Genomic DNA, 24,726 nt, shown 5'->3' with positions numbered 1-24,726 from the left:
AAAGTGGCTTTTGGGAGAGGTTTGGTAGGCTCCACAGGTCCCTGCAGGTGTGAAGAACCCCAGCTCTGGAAGGCACAGAGTTTTATTTTACGAATAAAAGTCACAGCCCACTGGGCTCATCTGGAAAAACAAACAGCTTTTTTGGTGGTGGTAGTGGAGCTCTCTGAGGCCTTCCCCAAGGATCCCCAACATGGCTCCAATTTGCAAAATTTTGTTACACAGATGCAAAAACTCCATGCATTTCTCCAGATGTTAAATTCAGTAGCTTGGTTCCCCAAAGTGGTCCAGACCGTACCATGACCCTGACGGTATGGGAGCATCTCTTTTCACAGTTCTTGGGGGTCAGGGTCTGTGTTAGTTTTCTATTGTTACTATCACATTACCAGGACTCTAGCTTAAAACAACATAGATTTACTCTTCTCACAGTTCGGGAGGTCAGAAGCCCAAAATCAGTATCATTGGACTAAAGTCAAGATGTCCACAAGGCAGCATTCCTTCTGGAAGCTCTAGGGATGAATCCGTTTCCTTGTCTTGTCCAGCTTCTAGAGGCTGCTTGCATTCCTTGGCTCACGGCCCTTCTTCCGACTTCACAGCCATCAGTCTAACACCTTCAATCTCTCCCTCTCTGCTTCCATTGTCACATCTCCTCTGACTCCGATCTTCCTGACTCTGTTTTACAAAGATCCTTGTGATTATGTTGGGCCCACCTGGATAATCCAGAATAATCTTCCCATCTGAAGATCCCTAACTTAATTACCTCTGCAAAGTCCCATCTGCCACGTGAAGTAATATATTCATAGATTCAAAGGATTAGGACATGGACATCTTTGGGGGCCATTATTATACTTACCACGGGGCCTGTGTGGCTAGAGAGCACCATGACCTCAGGTCATTTAACTTCTTTCAGCTGGGCTTCCTCTTCTCCAGAACAAGGAGTATAAACTTGACCTCTAAGATCCTTCTGACAGATACAAATGCATCTATTTTGACCTAAAGACATCTATATACATGTGCTCTATCAATGCACCCGTAAGACTTCTGACTGTATGGATTATACGGTAGAGAAAGGACCTAAGCGGATACCCAGATTTTGAGTCCAGTTGACAGAGAACTTGAGGTATGCTGAGTTGGGGAAGGAGTGTGGAAGATGAGGAGCTTGAAACGGAGATGTCCAGTAGCTTGTTGGATACAAAGAAATAGAGCTAAGACACCAGGTCAAGGCAAGAGATGGAAAAGGTGGCGTCCTCCACATAAAAGGGTTTAATTACTGGAATCTGCAGAGATTAATGAATTCTGCAGGGAGTAAATTAAAGAAAAAAGAGCAAATGTTCGCAGACTAACTTGAATCCAAGAGGAAGAGGAGCTGGCAAATAATTTCAGAGGCTCGATCAGAGGAAAGTGGGGTCATCTTAAATATGCTGATGGAACTGTTTGTTTCATGAGAACTTCTTACACAAAGCCCTCTCCAAAGTAGGTAATTGCCTCAAATTCTTCCTATCTACAAGTCTGACTTTACAAAAATAATGCTTTTCTTAATGTAGGGCATACTACTGGGTCACACTGTAGAATTTCTTTAAAAAATAATTATTCCATACAATTAATAGTCTATCTGGAGTGCTGAAGCTTAACTTTTAAAAATACATTTAAAATACATTCAGTTCCATGTTTGCTGGAACTGAACAATTTAGCCAGAACTATGGTCTTTAAAAGGTCTGATGTCATATTTGGTGAAATCAAGTGAAAATGACTTGTTTACAATATTAGTCTATAACTGGATATAAACAAATAATATGTAACTTGATATAGGATATAGACATATAAACTATAATAGCACTAATGAACTATATGATAATTTCCATCAGACATGTTTCATAAAAAGCACAAAAGGTAGGTTTCATCACAGGACAAATTCTTCCATCTAGATTTCTGAAATATTTTTTTATCCAACTTTTCCTTCAATATACAGTATTATACATGTCTGTTGTCTGTCCAACTTATTTCCATGTGCTTTCTCATTAAGCAGTATTTAGTAAAGTTACTAAATTAGTATTTACCAACAATAACAAAGATACACAGTTAGATTTAGAGAGGTATCAGTAATTTGTTCAAAATGAAGAGTTGATTAAAATTCAGAAAGCACTCTCATTTGCAAGCCATTAGTTTAGAAATCCATGCAGTAGCTTTTTTCTTTTGGTTAGGATTTTACGCTAATAAGCTGTAAATTACAAAGTATTATAGGACAAGTATAAATAGGATACAAAAAATAGTTCATAAAGTCATTTCAAAGACTTTGCCAGAAATTCCCCAGGCATTGCTGTTGCTTTTGCATGGAGTTCCCACACCTGGCTTGCAGTGAAGCCCAGCGGCCTCTGGAAGTCCAAGTCTTCTGGTTTCCCAGGATGTGCGCCCATGAGTTTATTTAGATGTTAATGCTCTTAATATTCTGTCAGCATAAGTCATGCTTGTTGGCTGATCCTCCTGATATCTTACATCGCTTCACGGTCTTTCAACTGACCCCGGCGTTCCAATAACTGAAATTTGAGTTTAGCAGAGAACAGACCTCTCAGAGAGAAGGGAGACAGCCAACCATTCACCTCCCATGTTATGACAGATTGCAGCTTTTCTGAGATGAACACAAAGTTAGCACATCGTTGGAAAATACTTTCCTATTAGATAATGAGCAGCAAAGTAAAGATCATACACTAGAAGTCTGAGCACCAAGTCCTTAACCTAGCTCTCACCCTTCTTTTGGCACATAAAGAGAGTGCTGGTCTTCACAAATACATCTCCATAGAATACATCTGCACAGCTTACTGCTCTTCAAGGAGAGCCCCCCCTCCCCATCAGGCTGGCCTCAACGCACAGCTTGTAAGAGGTGGAGAAAGTCAAAATTAGGCAACACTTCTGAATAAAAGTTTCTGTAAAATTCCCAGGAATAAATTAGATCCTATAAGCATTTTAGAGAAACTTAGATTAAAAACACTTGATAAAAGCATGCAATCATCGTAAAAACAAAAAAAAAACATGCAATCATATTCTAGAGCAAGTCCAAATTCATGATTCACAAAGTCAAGCCTCGCTGTGACAACAAACTGTTGCCTTTGAAATCCCTTTGCTGATTCAAAGCAGCTACAGTAAGAAGAGAGAATCTGAAGCCAAACATTAAATTTTATCTTGAATATATAAAGAGCAAACTAACGCCAAGAAATTTTGCAGATGTTAATTTCCTCAGAAGACATAATCAAGATTCATTTCATAAAGAAGTTGTCATCTAGTCACAGGAATCCAATTCGATTACCAGACTATATGATTGGTGTGTCTGAGGTCTCCAAGCGGTTTTTCCTAAGTAATTTCTAAACTCTGTGGGCGCACAATGTCTGTGTGTGCACAACGCACATTCAAAGTATGATTCAAGCAACAGTTCCCATAGAAAAGCAAAACTCTTATAAATCGGGTTTCGGAGAAGGTAATCACTGAAGTTTTCTTAAATTAAATTAAATGCATGCTAACAATGAAGACCACATGTTGCACTATAGCATATTATTAGTATTAGCCCACCTGCAGTCCTTCACCGGCTCAGCACTGACTATGTGCAAAATAATGTACAACCTGCTGCGGAAAATGGAAAGTGAAATCAGAGATAGCATTTGTCTTCATTGTGCACGTGATCCAGGGGGGTAGAGAAGACGTGAATTAAAACACTACATCACACAGTAAGTGTCAAGATGGTTTAAAGAAATCAGGGAAGTGAGGGCGACCTTCGACTGTCAAAAGAGCAATTGTCCATTCCCTTAAAAATGGTACTAGCTCAAAACCCAGATGCCAGGTAGTGAGACCCTGACTTCTGGTAGCGCTCCTGGATTCAACTGTTTAAAAAGCCATCCTACCCAATCAAGGAAGTAATCTAGGGGGAATGACTATTTCAAGATATTTGATCTTCCACTCAAGCCATACCATATGCCACAATACTCCTAGCCATGGCCTAAAAATCCTCACAGGTTGACCACTTCTCAACCACTTCCCAGATTACTCCATTTCTGAGAGTTCAGTTACCCGATCTGATTTTTAGCAGAAAGATCCCTGTAAAGCGTGGTCTTCAACCTAAAGCCAGTAGGTTTTTTCACAACTTTTTTTTTTCAGTTGAGGCCAAGGCGTTCACTGTTTTATAAATGTATGAACTTAATGTTTCCATATATTGCTATTTCAAGTGCCAAACAAAAAATTCAACTGTTCTTCGGAATTAGTGGCTTTGCTCAAACACAAATGTCATATTCATTAAAATAGCTGATTCAAAGAGCAGCCCCGGTATTAATGAAAGACGCTTCAATCCAACACCGATGATCTAATGTCCTAAACATTTGTTTCCTACATGAAGAGACATATGGGTCCTTTTGTACCTTCTCAATGTCCCCCCTTCTATAACACACATTACTAAATTTATGCACAATTCAGAACAGTCATATTATACCAGAGCTATAAAAAACCAACGCATTAAAGAGATGCCAGCATATGATACAGCAAGCGATGGAGATGAAAACCTTCAATTCAACATGTAGGTAACAAACCAAACCCCGCAGACTGTGGGTAAAACGTCCCTTTCCTGTCACAACATCAGGGGTGGAAGTCCATCCAGGCTTCTCTGCTCCTGCGTACCCCCCGGGGTTCTGAACATTGATGGAAGGGGAGGGGGCTGGCACGAGGAAAGGGCCTAAGTTGGGGCGAGCAAGAAGACGCTGGGATGGAGCGCTCCTGGTTCCTTCCATCGGCAGGGCCGACTTTAAGAGGAGTGGACACGGGTAAGGAGTCTGGGGTCTACAGGGCTGCAGGGAAGCCCTCGCAGGGGACCTGAGAGGCTGGAGGGAGGCCTGGCAGCAGTGTCCCGGGTGGATGCAGATGCTCATCTGTGGCCGCCTCACTCACCCTTTGGAAAAGGCAGGCAATACAGAACCACTGGATTTTGTCTCCACAAACGCGTGCAAAGGAAGCTTCGGGGTTCCCCCCAAATAAATTCTTATTTTAAAAACAAAAGACAGGCTTGAGGCCATTCTCAGTGGCGACCACATTACTCCCAAGGCTGGTAAGCAGATTTGCAGAGGCCAAAGATTAGACAAAAGGCATGAGCTGGAGACATACAGACCTGGAAATGATTTTTTTTTTTTTTTAAGTGATTAGGGCCTCTCAGTTCCAATGCTTTCTCCCCTTCCGGGGTGATTCCTGGGTCGCTGAGCAAATGCCTTAAGGCCTGAAAAAGACGTCGGATGGAGAGGAGGCAGAGACCCCGAAAGTTTCCCAAACTGCGGCAGGTTGGTGGCGGGCAGCGGCCGGGGACCTCGGGGTCCCGGGGCGCAGGGGGCACCCCAGGGGCGGCAGCCACCCGCTCGCCGGCCACAACAAAAGGGCCGAGCGCAGCAGCCTTCGCGCTCGGGCTTCCAGGACCCGAGCCCCGAGGGGACAGCGGGCGGCGGCGACCCCGGGGCGCCCCTCTCGCCGGGGCGAAGGGGGAGATGCAGCCGCGTGTCGGTGCCGCGGCATAAAGGAAAGGATCTTCGGGTGCAGCCAAACGCGCCACCGAAGCAGCAACAGCTGGTGCCACCCGCACCCCCTCCGGCCTCTCGGGAGCATCTCCCCGGCCTCTGGGCGCCGCGGGCGGCGCTGCCCCTCGGGAGCGCGGCGCGTGGGCTGCAGGCCCGGCGACTACGGTCGGGCTCCGGCCGCCGCGACACAATGCGGCCCGGGAGCCTCCCGCCCGCCGCCGCCTCTGCGGCAGGCCCCGGCCGACACAAAGCCCGCCGCCGCCGGCCCCGCGCACCGACCTTGGGCTCCGGCGCCCGGCTCCCGCAGCGTCTTGGTCACCGCCTTCCAGACGTGGCAGCCCAGCAAGCAGAGCAGGAGCGCCGCGGACCTGCTCATCTCCGCGCCGCGGGGCCCCGGGCGGCTCGGGCTGGCCGAGCACCGGGACGAGCGGCGCGTCAGGGGCGGCCGGGCGCCGCGCCTCCCTCCATGTCGCCTGGCTCCGCGCGCGCCGGGCCCGCCGCCCGATTGGCCGCGCCCCCGCCCGGCGCGGCGCCGGGCTCCGCAGCCCCCGGCCGCTCCCTCCTCCGCGCGCCCCGAGGTGTTTCCCCGAAGCGCCGCCGCCGCGCCGCCGCCAGCTCCTTAACCCCTTCGTGTCCCCGCCCCGCCGCGGGCGGTGCCCAGCCCCGGGCCGTGGTGCCACCTGGCGGCCGCGCGCCCCGAGCCCCTCGTTGCCACCCCGCGCGCCACCCCAAAGAAAGCCGTGAACGCGACCTTTGGCACCGAGACAGCCGCAGCGTCCCCCGATTCCCCGCTGCTTTGGAGGAAAAACACCTGCCATTCAGGACTGTGGCCTTGGCATCTGGCTAATTTGTGTCTCGGGGAGGACCTCCCTGCTTTTCTTCAGTGTAGCGCCACCCTACAGCTATTCCTGTCCCCATCCATCTATGTTCCCCAGGGTCGATTTGACACCCAACGTTGAAGGTCAGCGGGACAGAATCCTAAGCCTGTACAAACTATAGTAGGCCCTCAGTGCGGCACTGTTGACCAACGAACATCTGCAGGGTGAATTGTGCATGGATAGCTCTAGAAGGTTAGGGTGGGGAAGAAGTGTACATTTATGCTGAGGCCCTAAGTACTTTTTTTTTCCCTTTGGTAATCACGATATATGATCTAAGGGGTGGGTAGTGTTATCCGCATTTGCAGATGGGAACGTAGAGGCCAAAGAGAGTTAAAGAATTTGTCCTTAGCACGCAGCTGGTCAGTGGCAGAGTCAAGGTTTGAATAAAACAATCAATCTGGCCCCAAGGTCGAATCTTTTTGCAAAACCCTCAGGCTGCCCTTAAGCGGAGGTGTACCCATCCCCACTCCAACTTGCCCCTGTATGTGTGCCTTCCTCCATACAACCCTCAGGTCCCTCTGACTCTCTCCACCCCACGTCCCAACCAGCACTGCAGTGACCCTGGGACCTCTGCAGGGGACACAGAATCCCTGGTATGCCCGGTGCTGCCTCCAGAACATTGGGCCAGAGGAGGGTTATTACTGTAATTTTATTAATTGGGCATTAAAGCATGGCAGGCACTGTACCAAAAAGAGAATGAAGGATGGCTCTTGCCCAGTTGGCTTATAATAGACAAATTATTGTGAGACACAATAAGAACCAGGAGGTGGAGAAGCCCATATGGGTTTTATTGTTACCCTCCAGACCAATGCTACAATTAGTGCAAATTGTGCACCTGCACAGGGTGGCAGGTAGTCAGGAAGGCAGGAAGAAAACTTACAATTAGGGACTGCCTAATCACTCCTCCTCTTTGACTTCCAGCGTCAAAGCCTTAGGGTGGTTCCAGGGTGCACCTCAGAGCCAGGGGAGGGAAGCAAAAGGGATGTCAGTCTCGCTCAGCCCTCAACTCCAGCCTGGGCATCAGCCCACAGGAGCAGAGTCCAGGCCAGCTAGATTGCTGGGTGGAACATGGCTTCATGGAGCAGTGTGGCCTGAAAGTTTTCAAGTCACTTTCTTGGGGTAGGGAGCTGCTTCTACGAGAAGTAGCGTTAAGACCATCCCCGAGTTGAAACTCCTCACTTCCTAGCTTTTGAGGATGTGGCTTTGTCAGGGATGTTGGTTATAAGAGATAGGACTAGCCCAAGCAAAAAAAAAATAAGCCAGAATTTACCTGGGTAGCATTATTATTCCTATTTTACAGATCAGATCAAACTGAGGGTCGGTGACAAATAATTTGCCCAAAATATCTAGATCTGATGACAGCAAAGTCAAATTCCCTCTACCAAGTTACCTCCAAGAATAAATTTCATGCAAATCATTCAAGTTGCCTCTTATTGTGTCCAAATTGTTTTTTAAAATCTGTTCTAATCCCAGTAAGGTCTGAATCTAGTTAATAGTATCTAGTGAATGGTATCATGCCAATGTCCGTTTCCCGGTTTTGATAATGTACTATAGTTATATAACGTGTTACAAGTGGGGAACGCTGAGGGGAGCTGGGTGTAAGGAGCCTCTCTAGTATTTTTCTAATTTCTTGTGAGTCTATAATTATTTCAAACTAAAAAGCATAAAAAAGCAAAAAGCCCTATTCTATACCATTTTTTCTCAGACAGCTCTCAGTGTCCTAGTAGAGTCCTAGAACTTTTAAGAGAGGGAGAAGTCTTAGTAAACATTAAGTGATTAGTCAGATCAAGTCCGGGTTGCAATCATGACTGTAGATGCTCAGGTATAATGGTTGTTATTGTGTGTGTAACAAAATTTCTGTGGGTGACATAGCATTTTAGACGTTTAGTACCTTTGTAGCAACATTGAGGCTTGTATAAATAGTTTCAGAACCCCCCCCCCCCCACCAGGCCCATTTTGCAGATGCCCCTTTTGCAACATGAAGAGGTTAAATGCTTTGCACAGTACATCCTGCAAGCCAGTCTCAAAGCCAAGACGAGAGCTGGGGCTCCCGCGAGCATTCTCTCATCACGTGGATGTTTTCCAACTGCTTCGGTAGGAGGCTGACAAAGTGTGAATTCTGCTAAATCACCCAAACAAGTTCACCTGCATAACATCTGCCCAGAATTATGTAAGAATTAAATAATCACTTTTCTCCTCTTCTGGAATAAAAGAACGTGGTTTACCTTTTCTCATGTTCCAATAATCAGACTCCCACTTAGTAACTGTGGGGGAAAAAAAATCACTGCTGGAGAGGGAGTGTTTGCAGAACAATGGAAATTAGAAGTGTTCTTTCCTTCTAGAACTTTTCCTGTTGCTCTTATTAAAGTCTCCCATTGTTTGACTGGAGATGAATTATGACTGTACTTATTTGAAATTGCTTAGAAGTTGCCTGGCTGGGCAGGATTTGATTTCAATTTTCCAGCCCTCTGCCAAAAGCAGTGATGCCATCTCCAGAACTTTTCCTGTCTGAATTTTCCAGAGACCTTGATTTCAGAGGCTCTGTGTCAAGGTTTCTTAGCTTAAGATTATTAATTTATTCGATTGAAATCTTTCCTAATGTTGGTGCCCATGTGGGGGAGTTTTAATTGTCTGAATTTACTTCAAGAGGTTTTGTCCTTCTTTCTGCCCTTTCTCCTCCTGTCCTTCCGTCTCCCGCATCCCCCCATCCACTCCTCAGTAAGAAGCTGTCTGTGAACAACAAACTTTTTATGAGGTTTGCATAGACGAGGAAGTGTCATGGACATTCCTACTTATTTGCTGATGCTTTTATTAAAGTTAGATAAAATGTAGCCATAGGTGGAAATTGCAAGGGCTCAGCATTTCTTCAGAACCCATTTGCCATATCCATTTGAAAAAGAAAAAAAAAAGGTGAAGAAATTACTGAAACAGAACCGATGTGTTTCATTTAACCCTGACACTCCAGCACTTTCTCCTCTACTGTGGCTCAGCACCCATATGCCAAGCCACATGACTTTCCAACAAGATCTTTCAAAAACATTCTTCCTAGGGTTTTTTTCCCCTGGATCCTCCTTTCTCTCATTCAGGTTCTCGGCCAGGAGAGGCATCTTCTTAAGGAAGTAATTCAGAGAGTGGATGTCTGATGTCAGCCTCATGTGGGAAGTTGCAAATGTACGTTAGCCTACAGGAGTGAAGCCCTGGTGGTGTAATTTCACCCTATGACTGTTCTACTTCACGTGCTGCATAGTGACTACAGGAGTCCAGGACACAACAGCTCTTGGCCGTTGGAAAGAATATTCAGAGGCTAGCGACTAACCAAGAATCCGGTTGCCTGGCAATACATCTTAGGTCATTGTTCTCTTTTGGTGAGCCTGTTCCATTAGAACAAGAAGTTTCAGCTCAGCCCTTTGCTGGCCATTGGTCTACAGTCATGCGGTCAAGGAGAGCTCAAGGAGAGTGGGCATCGAAGCTTCTACTCTCTAACTGGAAGAAATGTCTGTCTGTGACTACTGGATCTGCCTTCAGAGACTTAGAAGGGACATCAAGCCAAGCAGAAAATACAAATTTTTGTTTCACAGAAAGCTTAAAGAGTTAGGGAAAAGACAGGAAGATAATGGAGAATATGGAGAAGGGTATTAGCATTCATTGAACTCTTGCTCTGTGGCTCATTTTGTACCTAAAACAGAGAAGAAAGCTTTGCTGTGCCAGAGGCCCTAAATTCCTCTCATCTACAGTAAATTTCCAGGTGAACTCTTTGAGTGACACTTTCTTATTCTTTTCTTTTCCTTTGTGTTCATTTCCCTTCCATTTAATTTCGAGGCTCTTGACCCAAAGCTACATGATGCTACCACATTTCTCTTAATGTCCTAGTCCTGTGTAATTATTAAACAAAGGGTCTTGCCCTCCAAAAGGTCCCTTCATTACAGGCCGCATAAACGTGGAAATGGGGGTGAGGAAGTGATCTGTCTGCGTAAATAATGCAGTCAGTTTAGATGCATTGATTTTGAATGTATATGGTCTTAGGAGATCGTTTTCTGTATAAAATGGAAGAGTTGAATGGACTGTATTGCCCCGTACCCTCTGAAGCTTCTCTCTGATGAGTCTTAACAAGAATGCATTTGGCTTCTGGTATTCTCTTCTATTATCACCTTCTAAAGAGATGGAGACTTTTGTGGCCAAAAGAAAATTCATTGGTATATATTTTAAAGTTTCATGAAAATTTTAGTAAATATGTTATGGTTGTATTCTTCTGAAATCTTCAGAAAGTAAATGAGAAAAGAAAAAAGACCAAGTAAACATCAGCCCAAGCTGGGTGAAAACCAATGGTTTTCTTCAAAAAGGGAAGAAGAGGGGAAAAAAATCATTCCTTCATAATCCTTGAAAGGCCTGGTTTTATGTCTAAATATGGGAGTCATTGGTTTCACAAAATGCATTTTGTGTCTCAAATGTGTATTTGTCAGTCAGTGGCATTTCTCAGCTAATGTTATAAATTCTGGTTGTTAACCCCTCTGCCCAGTAATGCGTCTGAATGCAGGGCAAACAGTTCCAATATAAATATGCCTGAACTCTGTTTATGCTTTTGCTAAATGGATATTTATTTCTGAGAGTCATGGGGTGGACAGACAGAAGTTCTTCATGTAGGGAGCGGTAGTTCTTGATGTGATGGCTAATTTTACGTGTCAACTTGACTGGGCTAAGGGATGCCCAGACAGCTGATAAAATGCTGTTTCTGGGTGTGTCTGTGAGGGTGTTTCCAGAAGAGATTAGCATCTGAATTGGTGAACTGAGTAAAGCAGCATCCCTCACCAATGTGGGTGGGCATCATCCAATCCTTTGAGCATGAACAGAACAAAAATGTAGAGGAAGGGTGAATTTGCTCTCTCTGAGCTGAAACATCCCTCTTCTCCCGCTCTCAGACATCAGCGCTTCTGGTGATGGAGGGGACTCTAGATTGGGACTACCATTGGCTCCCCTGGTCCTCAGGCCTTCAGGTTCGAACCAGAACTACACCACTGGCTTTCCTGGGCCTCCAGCTTCCAGATGGCAGATCATGGGATTTCTCAGCTATCACCCCAGTTCCATAATCGTATGAGCCAATTCCTCATAATAAATGTCTATTTATATCTTTCATTCTATATGTTATATATAGATATAAATAGAGTCACACCTCTAAGGTGACCTCCAAGCCCTCAGTGCTATTTCTCTGGAGAACCCTGACTAACACACTTGGGAACTATGGGTCTTCCACTGATTTGGAAATAAAGAAGTAATAGATTAAAAACTTGAATAGCCATGGTGAGAAAGGGTTTTTCCTTTTTCTGAACATAGGTTAGAGCCTCCATCAGTAAGGGCTCAGTTGATGGAAAGAGAAATGTCTCCAGCTCTTTAAGGAGATGTTCGACGGGAATTAGGTGCTCAGGAAACCCGTGTAAGGGCTGGAGGAGGGGGCTCCAGGCGAGGCCTTGGGACAGCTTTCCATAGCAGCACTGCCCCCTGGGGAGCTGCTGTTGGACACGAAGCTGCACTGTTGCTGGGGCCAGGGATCAGGAAGCAGCGCTTCTCTCTGACCTCACGCCAGTGTCCTTGCTAGACACAAGGAAGCTGCCTCTGCAGAAAAGCCCAGAACTTCCAGGCCAGTGCTGGTCACAGCCGGGAGACAGCCATGTCTCACTTTCGCCTTCCAAATCTCTACCAACGGCATCTAATTGGCAGAACCGAACTCCCACCCAGAAGCCTGGCTGTGAGGAAGTCTGGAAGTATCATTAAAGGAAAAAAAAAAATCCAACTTCTGGAGTGTACCATCAGCATTCCAGGAGGAGATGGCATAGACGCTGATGGCCAGTTTACCATATCACCACAGAGCCCTAGAACCTAGCTGTTGGATATTCTACCTGGGATATCACCCAAATTCTAAATTCTAGGATAACTAAAAGTATCCAGTGGCCCCTTGACAATAGTTCCAGTATCTTTTCTGCATTTTTGAACATGAGATGCAGCGGTAGAAATTATCAGATGCTAGAACTCAAAGGAACTTGAAAGAACTGGTCCATCCTCTCTGTTTCAGAAATAAAAAAGAAGAAAATTGTAGCAGGATGATGGGCCAGCCTAAAGTCACCCAACTAGACTACGTAAGACAGGTTACCCTTGCAGAAGTGAGGAAGGCCCAAGCAAAGCTACCTCCAGGGCTAGCGTTGAAGGTGTGGTCAGACAGGAGAAGCTCATGGAGAACTGAAGAAACCTGTGGACCCTTCTGTGTAGGAATAATTCTGTTTGAGGTTCCTTCAGAGCATCAACTTGGTCATGTCACCTCCTCAAAGATCCTCTGAGTACCGTGTCTAAAACATCCCTGGTCCTCCAAGTTACTGTCCATCATTTTCTTGTCTTCCTAACACCTATCACTATCTAAGATGGTCTTAATAGTAATTTAGTTATTCAGCTTCTTACTGTCTGTTACCCTCACTTTCTCTAAAATATAAGCTCTAGAGAATAAGGCTGTTGTCTAGCTGGATGCCATATCTTCCTGGCATCTAGACAAAATGTTTGGAACAAAGGAAGTGCTCAATAACTATTGGCCAATGTGAAAAATCATGTCTTCTCTTGAAGAACTATTTCCTTCCACTTAGTCTAAATAGATCTCTGCTACGCTGGATTGATAGTTGAATTAGCACGTATTTATTGAGTCCTTACCAAGGGCCCAAAATTTAAGAAGGTAACTCCAGACCCTCTGCAGTCGGACCCTCCCCCACCTTTCTGAACTTCCCTCTCATGACTACTCTTCAGAGATCCCACTACAGAGACAAGCCCGAGGCACTCTCCAGACCCTGGACAGAACTTGAACCTTTCTTCCCCAGGACCTTTGCTGATGCTGACCCTCCCATTCCTTCCTGTCCTTCAAGGTGTGGTTCAAGTCACACCTCTGCTGTGATCTGAAAGCCCTCAGTGCTCTCTGGCAGGTAAATTTCACTCCATTCGGGAACTACTTTATAGAGTTAGTTATGATTATAATTACATGTTCCCACATGTTGGAAACAACTGCTTTATATGTATAGGTTAGAGCGCGTCCAGAAAAGATGAAGAGCCAAATTCTAAAGTGAGTTGGGTCTGCGTGGCCCAAAATGCACACAGTCTGTCTGTAACAGTCAAAACCATAACATCTGGTGCTGTTATCTGAGAATGTTTGTGTGAACTTTTGACCTCTGAAAGTACGCCTGAGTTCTGACATCAGTATTTAGGGTAAAGGTTTATATATGCAATAACTCTCCTGAATCTTCCTCTCAAAAAAGGGCATCCTTCAGTCATCTAAAATAAACTCAAAATAATTTACCTGCAAATCTGAGAATGATATCTTTTCCACAGCAATGTCTTGTCTCCCCAACATACAAGGCCTTCTACATCTTTGTGGTTTCCTCAAGATCCCAACGTCTTGCTCAGAGTTGACTTTCCACCCTGCCACTGACTTTCCTGTTGGCTGGTATACACAGATTTAATTGATTGGAAATAATTCAGATGAAATGTAAGCTCTCCTGCTGAATGCTAGATTTTGGTGCACCTCTGATCTTATTAAAAAATTATTCTTTCAACTGTTTTTAAAGAAAGGTGTTATATGACAGCAAGATTTCTGTCTAAATAAAAGTGTTTTCTTTTCAAACAAATATGTAGTCGCCATTCTGCAAGATCTAGGCACTGTCTCCCCCACACCATTCGCTCAACCTCTCCTCCAAGAATCTACCTTACCTGAGGGAGGGTGTTGGCAGATCTATGAGCGATGGTCCTGGCTATACTTCCCTGAGGAGGAGGATTTGTCTCCGGGGATGATGAGAAACAGGGATGTAGAGAAATTTAGTCATGAGGTAGGAATCCTTGAAAGGAGAAAGGAATGGGGTACAAGCCACCTGGAGGAGCCCAAGTCCTCACTCTGCACATACTGACAGCTGACTCCCAGGAACCCCAGTGGAAAAGCATCCAATAGTAGCATAAAAGGTAAGATTCCTAAGCTTAGAAAAGCATCCAACAGACCAAAAAATCCCACAACCTAGAGTCTTTCCTTTCCCCCACTCCAAAATGAATGCCTTGCTAAAAACGTGATTCATCAACAGGGCGCCTGATTTGGAAGCATCTCAGCGTCTTCCAATATACAACAAACCCTCTAGATGCGGAGACAGGTCATCGAGTGGTCAAACGCCTGAGCAATGACTCCAGGCTGACTGGGCTCAGACCCCAGCTGCGTGACCCTTGGTGACAGTTCTTCCTTTCTTGCCTTAGTTTGCTGCTTTGTAAAATGGGGATGAAAATAATAGTACCTCTCTCCTAGGGTTGTTGTGTGGCTTCAATGAGATAAAGGACGGAGCCCAGCTCGTATTAGCAGCTGTCTGTATGTTTGGTGGTCATTACTCCACTGCAGAAGTAAACTTGTTGTAAAGACCAGAAGGTTCTTGGGCAGTGGCGGGCGGCCCTGGCTTTACCTCAGACCCACCTTGAGGGGTGCTGTTGGGGGTCCTCTTGGGTGCTGCAGGCTTCGACTCTTAACATGAAGTGGGGATGGCTTTAACTGATGTTATTTCCATAATGGTCACTCATGTGTCTCAGCATCTTCTTGGTCACAACCCCTTCTCCGGACTGTGGACCCAGCACGGATTCCTGGATGCCAGGAATAAAGGAAGCTGATGCCTCCTGGAGGAGGATGAAAATTGATAGTCCCTGGGCTCGTTTCCTGGACATGTCACGTGGTCCTACCTCGTACCATGGGAAGAGCCCCAGGTAGGTACAACGGGGCTGAGAAATTCGCTCCCTTCAGCAAGCCGCAGGCTGAGGGCTAGCCGAGAGTCAGGAGGGAGAGACACATCTGCTCCACAATCTGGAGATTTTATTGTGAATTTATCTATCAATTCACATTTTTCAAAATAACTAAGTTGTCAAAATATGAGGATTATTTCCCTCTTAACAAGACCACAAAGAATGAAACGTAATCTGGAATTGTTTTTTTAAAATAAATATCATTACGCAAAATGTTTTGCAAGTTAAAACTGGAATATGAAAGAAAGAAGAAAGCGTTTAATTTTCTTGGTGTCCTTGAAACTTTATGTGAAGTCTAGGCGAAGACCTGAAATCTAGAGCAGGTGCTCGTGGCTGATGGACTCTTGAAGTCGCACAGTATGTCTAACCATGAACTTCCAAATCACTTCTATCACCCTTGGATTTCAATGACCAACCCCTAATGCTCACACATTAAATAAAGTCATGGTCCAGTTAAAAAAATTATTTTTATTTTTATTTTATTTTATTTTTTTATTTTTTTGAGGAAGACTAGCCCTGAACTAACTACTGCCAATCCTCCTCTTTTTGCTGATGAAGACTGGCCCTGAGCTAACATCCGTGCCCATCTTCCTCTACTTTCTACGTGGGACGCCTACCACAGCATGGCTTGATAAGCGGTATCACGTCCGCACTTGGGATCTGAACCAGCGAACCCTGGGCCACCAAAGAGGAACGTGCACATTTAACCGCTGTGCCACCAGGCCGGTCCCTGGTCCAGTTTTTTTTAAAAGCTTGCATAAGCAGAAAAGATTTTAAAACTTGGGAGAGGTGGTGATCCACTTCCCACTCAGTATGAAAGAAATAGTCCTGGCAGGTGAGAAGTTATACATGAGTTACAAACATGCAGAAATGCGCATAACCGCTGAGGAGAGTGGGTGGGAGAAATCTTAGCTGGGTGAATTGAATTTCAAATGTGCCCCTGAAGTTCAAGAATAAAGCTGCATAACTTAGAGCAAACTGTTCAGCTTCTCCTCCACAGAGGCTGCTGCAGATGTGACCCGGGCACAGTGCACAGCCATTGTTTTGCCCGTGCGGCATCCAATCTCCCTCCATTTGGTCATGGATCCCATATTCTCCCAAAGGATCTACCCTTAATCTCCTCTCAGTCCAGGTGATTTAGGGCTGGCTCCAAGAGTGGACATGTGCTCCACGTCTGGCCATTCAGCCTGGTAGCCCCGCTCTGTAGCCACAGTACAGGGGTAGGACCATGATCCAGTCAAAGTCAGATTCAAATCCAGAACTTTTTTTAAAATTTGAAACTCTTGAGAGAGAGGTGGTTTTTTCCGACTGGAATTAATGAGTGGAAAAGATAAAAGCTGGTAATCTCTGGGAGCCCTCTTGCCACCATCAGGTAAGAACCTAAGAATGGAGCCAAAACAGAGCAAAGCAGAACTAAGAGAGGGAGAGTAAGTGGAGCCCCTTAGTCCAGCCAGTATCTGAAACTGGCTCTCCCTGAGACTCTAACTTGTTGAGCCAACAAACTCCTTTTTCCTTTTGCCATTTTGAATTAGGCTTTCTGTACTTAAAACTGAAAGAATCTGGCCAGTACAGTTGGAGAACAGACAGTGGATGCCCACTTTTGCTGCCTGCAGGATGACATGGCATCTGCCTACCTTCTTAAAGCCCATTGACTGTGGTTGTTATCACAGTGAAGAAAAACTTTTTCACGGAGGCACTTTTGGGATATTTCCCACACGGATAAGCACACGAGAGACACAGAGCAGCAAAACCAGAAACTCTGGACGTGCTGGCCAATCACTTTATATCTTCTTTCACACCAGGTGAAGAAAGCCCCTAAAAGCACGGAAATTCTCTGTATATTGGATCCTAAATGTTATTATTATGTTTTGAAACTTAACCTGCCTACCATCACTTTCTCTTTTTGCTTGTCACACATACAGATGCGTCACAGACACGGACAGTGACAGATTTTGCCTTTTCACTAACAGGGTGGGATCTTCAATGTCTTTTATGCCCAAATACCCACAATCCATCACCACTTATCAGTGCCTTCTGGGTAAGAGACAGGTAGTAGCTGTCTTTTTTGGGGGATAAATCACAAAAGCCAGACCCAATTTGGTAAATAGTTTAGAATTCAACCATTGCTGCAAACTAAGTTTTCGAATACGAACGTTATCCTGGCCAATAAAAATAGAAATCAGCAGAGAGGAGTTAATTAAACATAATAAACAGTTCAGGCGGAACGGGAAGCTGATATTTTTCCTGTCTCCAAAGCTTCCATTACAGGAGAAGAAAGAGCTAATCAGCAAAGAAGCAGGAACAGGAGAAGAATGGGAGGCTCACAGCAAGGGCTGAGCGTTTGGCACTGAGGAAAAGCAAAGTCACAAATTTAATCCCCGAGGGGTTTCAGCCCAGTCCTGGGGGGAGGGGCAGAGGGGTAAAAAACTGTTTGTGCAGATCAGTTATCCACAGAGTTCATCACGGAAAGTGGCAACGCGTGTGGTTACAACGTTAAGCTGGGATTTGCATGTAGGTGTACCAAAGTACTTTTTGGTGACAAGATAATACATATCAAAGAGTTTTGAAGACTGAAAAACATAAATACGGGGAAAAAAAGGATGTGGAGAAAGGGGAGGATGAGCAGAGAGAGAGAAGAAGGTGGAGGAAGGATTACAAGAGAAGTGTTCTCCTCCTCAACTGTCGTGCGTAACAGACTACTCATTAAGAAACTATGAAGAAAATGCACGCCACTCCAAAGACTAAAATAGGACCAAGATTCGTGGTAACTTGAAAGACTCAGTATAAAAGCGGACAGAAGATTTCCATAGGATTTCACAAAGATGCAAGGCCCTCCTCCCGGACACAGAATCTCACAAAGTTAATGATGGGTGAGATGAGTGTGAAACAAACAGGGTACCAGCTCTTTCCACAACTCTCTAGAATCCCACACATCACATGGCTTTTGAAATGTGGCCCTCGTGAGAACGAGATCACCCTTTGCTAGATGCGAAGAGGCTGGGGTTTGAAAACATCATTTTCTGCATCCCTGGAGCCCAGGCCTTGCGCCTCTCCCCCACAACCTGAAGAGAGCTGCTCCCAGTGCTTGGTGCCTTCCCCACTGAGCACGCCATCTGTCCCTGTGAAAGAGAGGGAGGCCTTGTGGCTGAGGAACTGCCACAGACGGAGCCCCACAACAGACTCTGGCATCCTACAGATGAGGAGCAAACCCTAGAAAAACTCCTCAGGCTAAGTTGGTTAATGTTAAAAGTACGATTAAAGGAGGAGGGATTAAAAGCAAAATTTTTTCTATAATTTCGACTTGTCCCTGAAGTGACCACTTGTGCTGAGCCTCTGAGAGCTGAAAGGGGGGCAGTTATAAAGAGAAGGGCTGGAGGCAAATCGGTAGGGGAAAAAGGACAGAATGGAATTTAACCACTTTAATACATGGTACATTTATTTATTGCTGCGCCAGAAATGCAGACAGATGCAAGTAAGCTGGAGAGGATCTGACGGGAGTGAGGCCCATTTAGGAGGAAAAGGAGCATCAGCTTTCTATGGCTGACCAACAAGCAATTAAATTTATACATAAGAATGGGGCTGGCCCCGTGGCCAAGTTGTTAAGTTCGCCCGCTCTGCTTCGGCGGCCCGGGGTTTCACCGGTTCAGATCCTGGGTGCGGACATGCCACTGCCCATTGGGCCATTCTGAGGCGGTGCCTCGCATGCCATGACTAGAAGGACCTACAACTAAAAATACACAACTATGTACTGGGGGGCTTTGGGGAGAAAAAGGAAAAATAAAATATTTTTTAAAAAAATTTCTGCATAAGAATGAAGATGAAGATATGCCCTGAGTTATAAGAGAATGAAAACAATATAAGAAGAAACGAGAATATTTAAGCAAGCTTGCAAGATTGCAGTAATGCAAATAACCAAGCAAATAAAATTGAGATGTGAAATTTAGGTTTAAACCTTCTCCAACCAAATCAAAATAGAAGTCAGAGCTCAACTGGTCAGTACATTGGGAATTATTTTGCAAGAAAGTAATGATAATATTCAATTAGAATTTTCCACAACTTCAAGAAGTTCTCCCTTCTTCGGAGACCTGGAGACAGAGACCCTGCATGACTCTTGCCAAGTTACTTTCCCTTTCAGACTTGCTTTCCTTATTTCCAAAAAACTGGATGAAAATAATAACTAGCTTACAGGGCCATGGAAGTGATGAAATGTAACTATGTATGAAAAGAAAAGCACATTGCAACCTAAAAGCTTTAAACAAATGATAATAATGACAGTAAATGCCTTAATATTTCTAATTTTCTTTGTCCTCCTGGAGTCATGTCCACGGGGGTCATGACTTTTAGAGTAAATTTAGGAATTGGGTGCTCACTTTAGATGACCCTAAACGTTGGCCATTGGGGGGGTCAGAGACACCAGCACCCTAGAGTAGACATCAGGAAAATTCTGAAAGTAAAACTCACTGTGGGTTGTCTTCTTGTGGCTGTCACAGGTAAACCATCACGTCTGACCCCAATTAACAGTACGTATAACATGAAGTTAAAATAAGCATTGAAGGACAGTATGCTCAAGCCAAAGGGGATGTCATCAAAAGATGAGTGGTGATGATCAGTATAGAAGGGAGGGGACCACCATCCCTCCAGTCGCTCAGCTCAAAACCCAATGAATCGCAGGGAGAGGAAATGGGAGTTATTGTTGAAGGCGACCAGAGTTTCAGTTTTGCAAGATGAAAAGAGTTCTCTGGATGGATGGCGGTGATGGTAGCACAACAATGTGAATGCACTTACTGCCACTGACGTGTACATTTAAAAATGCTCAAGATGGTAAATTTTTTATATATAGTGCGCCACAATTTAAAAAATTATGCAGACCCCCTATGAGTCACCTTGGATTCCTACCTTCATTCATTAAGAAGATGAGATAACCCCAAGAGAGATTTTGAGAGGCTGAGAGAGGAGGTTCTCAAGCCATCGAATGTTGATGTAACTCTTGACTCCTAGGCTGGTGACTCGGAAGCTAAGGTGTTTCTGAGAACAAGGTCTTTTCTCCCTCAGGTGATGCCTCCAACACAGCTTCTGTCGCCAGGTCCTCTATACCACCCCCACACATGCAAACCTCTGGTCCAGGGCTAGCAGCGCCAATTCTCTTCCCCAGTCCTGCGTGAGAGGAGTAGGAAGTAGACAGGAAAAACATTTAGAAATTGAAAATAAAAGACAAACAATCCAGCATTAGTCTCCACAACAGAATGGTGCGACTTGCAGCGGTTTTCCATGCATTTCTAGATAACAGGAAGACTTATTATGATTCTATAAAGACTTCAGAGCCTCACACGCTGGATATCCTGCCCCGATGGTTTCATTGTTAAACAGAAGCAAAAATAAGCAAAGGCGTACTCTGGGAGCAGGATTAAGGACTTTGGCCAGAAATAATTTCCCAAATCCTGTGTCCGTAGGCGATATATAATATGTACGGCAGGATTCCCATCCTGGCAAGTCAAAGCTAAAAACGAAAACAAAATAAACCAAAGGAACAGCAGACCAGGAAGCCAGTACGAAAACTTCCCATACTTTAGTTTTTGAAAGCTGCTTTCTGGAGAGGAGCTACAGCTTCTACTTTGATGCCTGTTGCTAATACTGGAAACTGTAGAGGCCTCAGGCACTGGCTGTGGACGAAACCTTTGTCTTTCCTTAGGATCCACAAGGAAGCAAAACGTGAAGGGGCGGTACTTCCGGTAGACGCAGGGCTGATCCTATAAGAGGCAGACGGTCATGACAAACCATGGGGTCAGAAATGCTGTGACTTGCAAATGGTTAATGACCTTCAAAGGGAGGATAAAGTGCAATAGCATTTCAAGGATGTTAAAAAGTTGTGTGTGTGTGTGTGTGTGTGTGTTTAATTGTGTACTCTTGGTCCGGTAATTCCACTCAGGAATTCTTCATGTGACAATAATCAGTCAAGTTCAAGATGTTTTTACAGCATTGCTCATAATAGCAAAGAAAAACATTGGCAATAACTTCAATATTGCGTTGATTAAATAAATCATAATATTCCTGTACAGTGGAATACTATGAAGACATTAACATGGTGCTGGAAATCTATTTATTGATGGGAAAGGATACATACAGCTTGGCAATGTGTATCAATGTTTCAAAGAAAGTATATAGACTTTGACTCTTCCTCTCTCAGGAATTTATCTTCAAACAATAATAAAAGTGCAGTCTATTTAGCACAGCAATGCTTTCTGTTACAAACATTGCTGTAACATGAAGCTCTAGGGAGGCTGTTTAAATACATTATAATACAACTGTATCATGGAATATCATGCAGGCATTAAAATTATGCTGTAATTTCTCATTGCATAGAAAGCCGACTGCAATGTTAAGTGGAACATTTACAAAACAGTAATTATTGTATAATGTCATCTTAGTAAAAGTGAAAATATCTATCGAAAAAAGTGTGCATCCGTGTACACATACACACACACACACAAACCCTAAATGTGTAATAGTAGTTATCTCTGGATGGTGAGATGTTTAGCAATCTTTTCTCTTTTATTGTGTTTGTTCTTATAATGGGACTGTATTATTTTTATAGTAGGAAAATTCAACAGTGCTATTTCCATGATTTTTTAGAAAGCACACAATGACAATATTTAAGAAGTCATTCTAAAGCACTGTTTCTCAACTTTTTTTCCGTTACCACTCCCTAAGGAGGCTTTTTAGACATTTTTTCCCAATTATCCCTGCCATGAAATTTTAATGCCTCAGATATATTGTAAAACCGTTTGCATACCGTAGGTACATCTGCTTTATACATAAAGAGAGTAGGATTTTTTTGGTCCTCAAGAACCAATCCCTCTCTCCAACTTGGAGGCAATATTGTCCATTGTTGAAAATTATGTTGTAAAAGAACAATAAAAGAGCCAGTCCTGGTGGCTTAGTGGTTAAGTTCAGTGCACTCTCCTTCAGCCGCCTGGGTTCGGTTCCCAGGCACAGACCTACACCACTTGTTAGCGGCCACCCTGTGCAGTGGCCCACATACCAAATAGAGGAAGATTGGCAACAAATATTAGGTCAGGGCAAATCTTCCTCAGCAAAAAAAAAAAAAGAAAAGAAAAGAAAAGAAAAGAAAAAAGAAAAGAAAAGAAGAACAAGATTTTGTGTGCAGAAACTTACTTGGTCATCCTAAGTCATTCTCAACTTACCTAGGTCTTCTATTTCATTTCTTCTTTTGCACGATTTATTTTATTCTTTTGCATATACATGCAAGTCACCACCTCAAAGTATTCTACTGTTCAAATTCTCTTCAACAACCAACTTTTCTGAGAGGCTGAGGGGTATAACATGAGTCCGGTGGACTCCTCCAATCTTGCTCCCAGTTCTTAACAGGTGTTATGCCCACTAACACCCCCCAGTGCAATTTCTGCATTCTAATCTCCCTCTGAGTCAGCTTCCCAGGGAGATCTGAAATCCACAGGGCAGGCCAGCAGGAAGAGCCGGCTGGAACTCTCAGGCATAAGCTGGAGCTCTAGCCTCAGGCAGACTTTCTCCTTCTTGGGGAAGCCATCTCTCTGCTGTTACGGTCTTTCAGCTGAGTAAATCAGCCCCACTCAAATTATCAACGATAATCTCCCTTATTTAAAGTCAGCTGATTATGGACCTTAATCACATCCACAGAGTACCTTCACAGCAACACCTAGATTAGTGTTTGAATAACTGGGATTGTAGCCTAGCCAAGCTGACGCAATAACTGACCATGACAGTCCATCCTTGTCAACTTGACACCCACACACATCTCCTTAAATACTTAATCTCCAAATGAAGACAATGAGGTCACACTTCCACCTAACACGATACAACTATCCTGTGTACAAAGAAAAAGGCAATAAATCTCCCCCCAGAAGAGAATGCAGGGTCTTGAGTGCTGTTCCCTCTTCCGCGTTAATTCTAACTTAAATACTATGCTATATAAAGTTAACTATTATCAGCATGTCTTATGTTAGATGACAAAGGAAAAGAGAAGGAATAAAAGAAAATCTCTGTTAATATACACACAAATATATTCATATCAAAATAAAGAAGAAACACTCATAACAATTATGTCATCGTTTCTGGGACTGGTCATGTGGTCATAGCTGGTATTTATAGCTACCTTCTCCCACCATCCATTCCATATTTTCTTTACCCTCAGCAAGCACCTCACCTGGTTGTAGTTCTTTGCCTGGTGGAGTGACCCAAACTTTCATTCCTAAAAGGTCTGGACCTTAACAGTCCTCCCTGAATTGGGTTGTTGTAATTTTCTTCTTTTTCAATATCATTACATTTTCCCCCAATTTTATTAAGATATAATTCACATATGACATTGTGTAACTTTAAGGTGTACAGTGTGTTGATTTGATAGACTGATGTATTGCAATATGATTACCACCATAGGGTCAGCTACCACCTCCATCATGTCACGTAAAAGTCAGACAGAGAAAGAAAAACACTGTTGTAATTTTCTATTGACTTTTGTCACTGGACATGGTGGTACTAAGAGACACACTAAGGGATCTCTTGTTTCTAGACACACCATTCCTTCCCTCCATTGTGTAGTAGCAACTCAACTCCCCTTGGTAGTGGCGATCAATCATGCCAGCCAGTCCAGTCACCCCCTTCTTTACCTGTTGATTCAGAGATATATGGAACCCAACGTGACCTGATGGCAGTCTCAAATTCTAGTTTAGTGGAATCATTGTTATGTTACCTGGGGGCAGAATGAGCCCCTAACATATGGGATGGGAATGTCTGGTCGATGCTCCTGAAGATCTTGAATCTTCATATTTCTGTGAACTCTCTGAGTCTGTAGAAGTGGTAACTTCTCTTTATGAAGCGCTGGTGTCTCTCTGTGGAAACTCCACTGGAGAGCTAAGTTGCATGGGAGAGCCTGAAGGACATTCCATTCAACAAAGTAGAAAGGAATGTACTGTTGTGAATGGCCTCCTCTTCTCCAAGAAGCTCAGAGGTTGGCTGTCTTCTTTAGGCTCAGGCCATGGGAGAAGATGCTGTTAGACAACCGGGCTCTCTGATAGCGATGGGGATGATGAGACGCTGACATCAGAGGGGCCAGGGGGATGCATGCAGCCGTCAGGAGCCAGATGAGCACGATGATCTTAATGAGCGGTAAGATCAGAGTAGCAGCAGGGTGACCTGGTTCCACGCTTGTGCTACAGTGGAAAACCAAGGGCCAGATCTGGTGTGTGTCTTTCTGTGGCCCAACAAATCTCGCACAGCTTCCCCATCAGGGCCTTTGCACGGTCAGATGCTACTGAATCCCAAAGCACCATCCTCGAACTGCTTATAACACTAAGCAGAGGCTACATCCACACCTCAAGAGGGAAAGGAAAAAAATAGAAAAAGAAGTAAAAAAATCACCAGTCTAAGATAACTAAATCATAACCATGTAGCAAAACCCACAATTTCTTTCCCAGTTCAGGTTTCCAGGAAAAGCATAAAGGAAATAGGAAAGAGGCACGCCTGTTTTC

General features: G+C 44.3%; 1 protein-coding gene across 1 annotated transcript in view; it reads right to left on the bottom strand.

Moving 5' to 3' along the window:
- The window catches only part of FAM171A1 (family with sequence similarity 171 member A1), a 131,889-nt gene extending 125,765 nt beyond the window's left edge, over nt 1-6,124 (bottom strand). Inside the window, exon 1 of the mRNA XM_046679965.1 lies at nt 5,814-6,124. Coding sequence (XP_046535921.1) covers nt 5,814-5,910 — 97 coding nt within the window. The 5' untranslated portion in view covers nt 5,911-6,124. The remainder of the gene's footprint in view (nt 1-5,813) is intronic.
- Between the last annotated feature and the right edge of the window lie 18,602 nt (nt 6,125-24,726).

This window comes from Equus quagga, chromosome 12 (assembly GCF_021613505.1).
Source record: "Equus quagga isolate Etosha38 chromosome 12, UCLA_HA_Equagga_1.0, whole genome shotgun sequence".
Taxonomy (NCBI): Eukaryota; Metazoa; Chordata; class Mammalia; order Perissodactyla; family Equidae; genus Equus; species Equus quagga.
The sequence above is the reverse complement of the archived record's forward strand: the minus strand, read 5'-3'. Positions and strand labels throughout refer to the sequence as shown.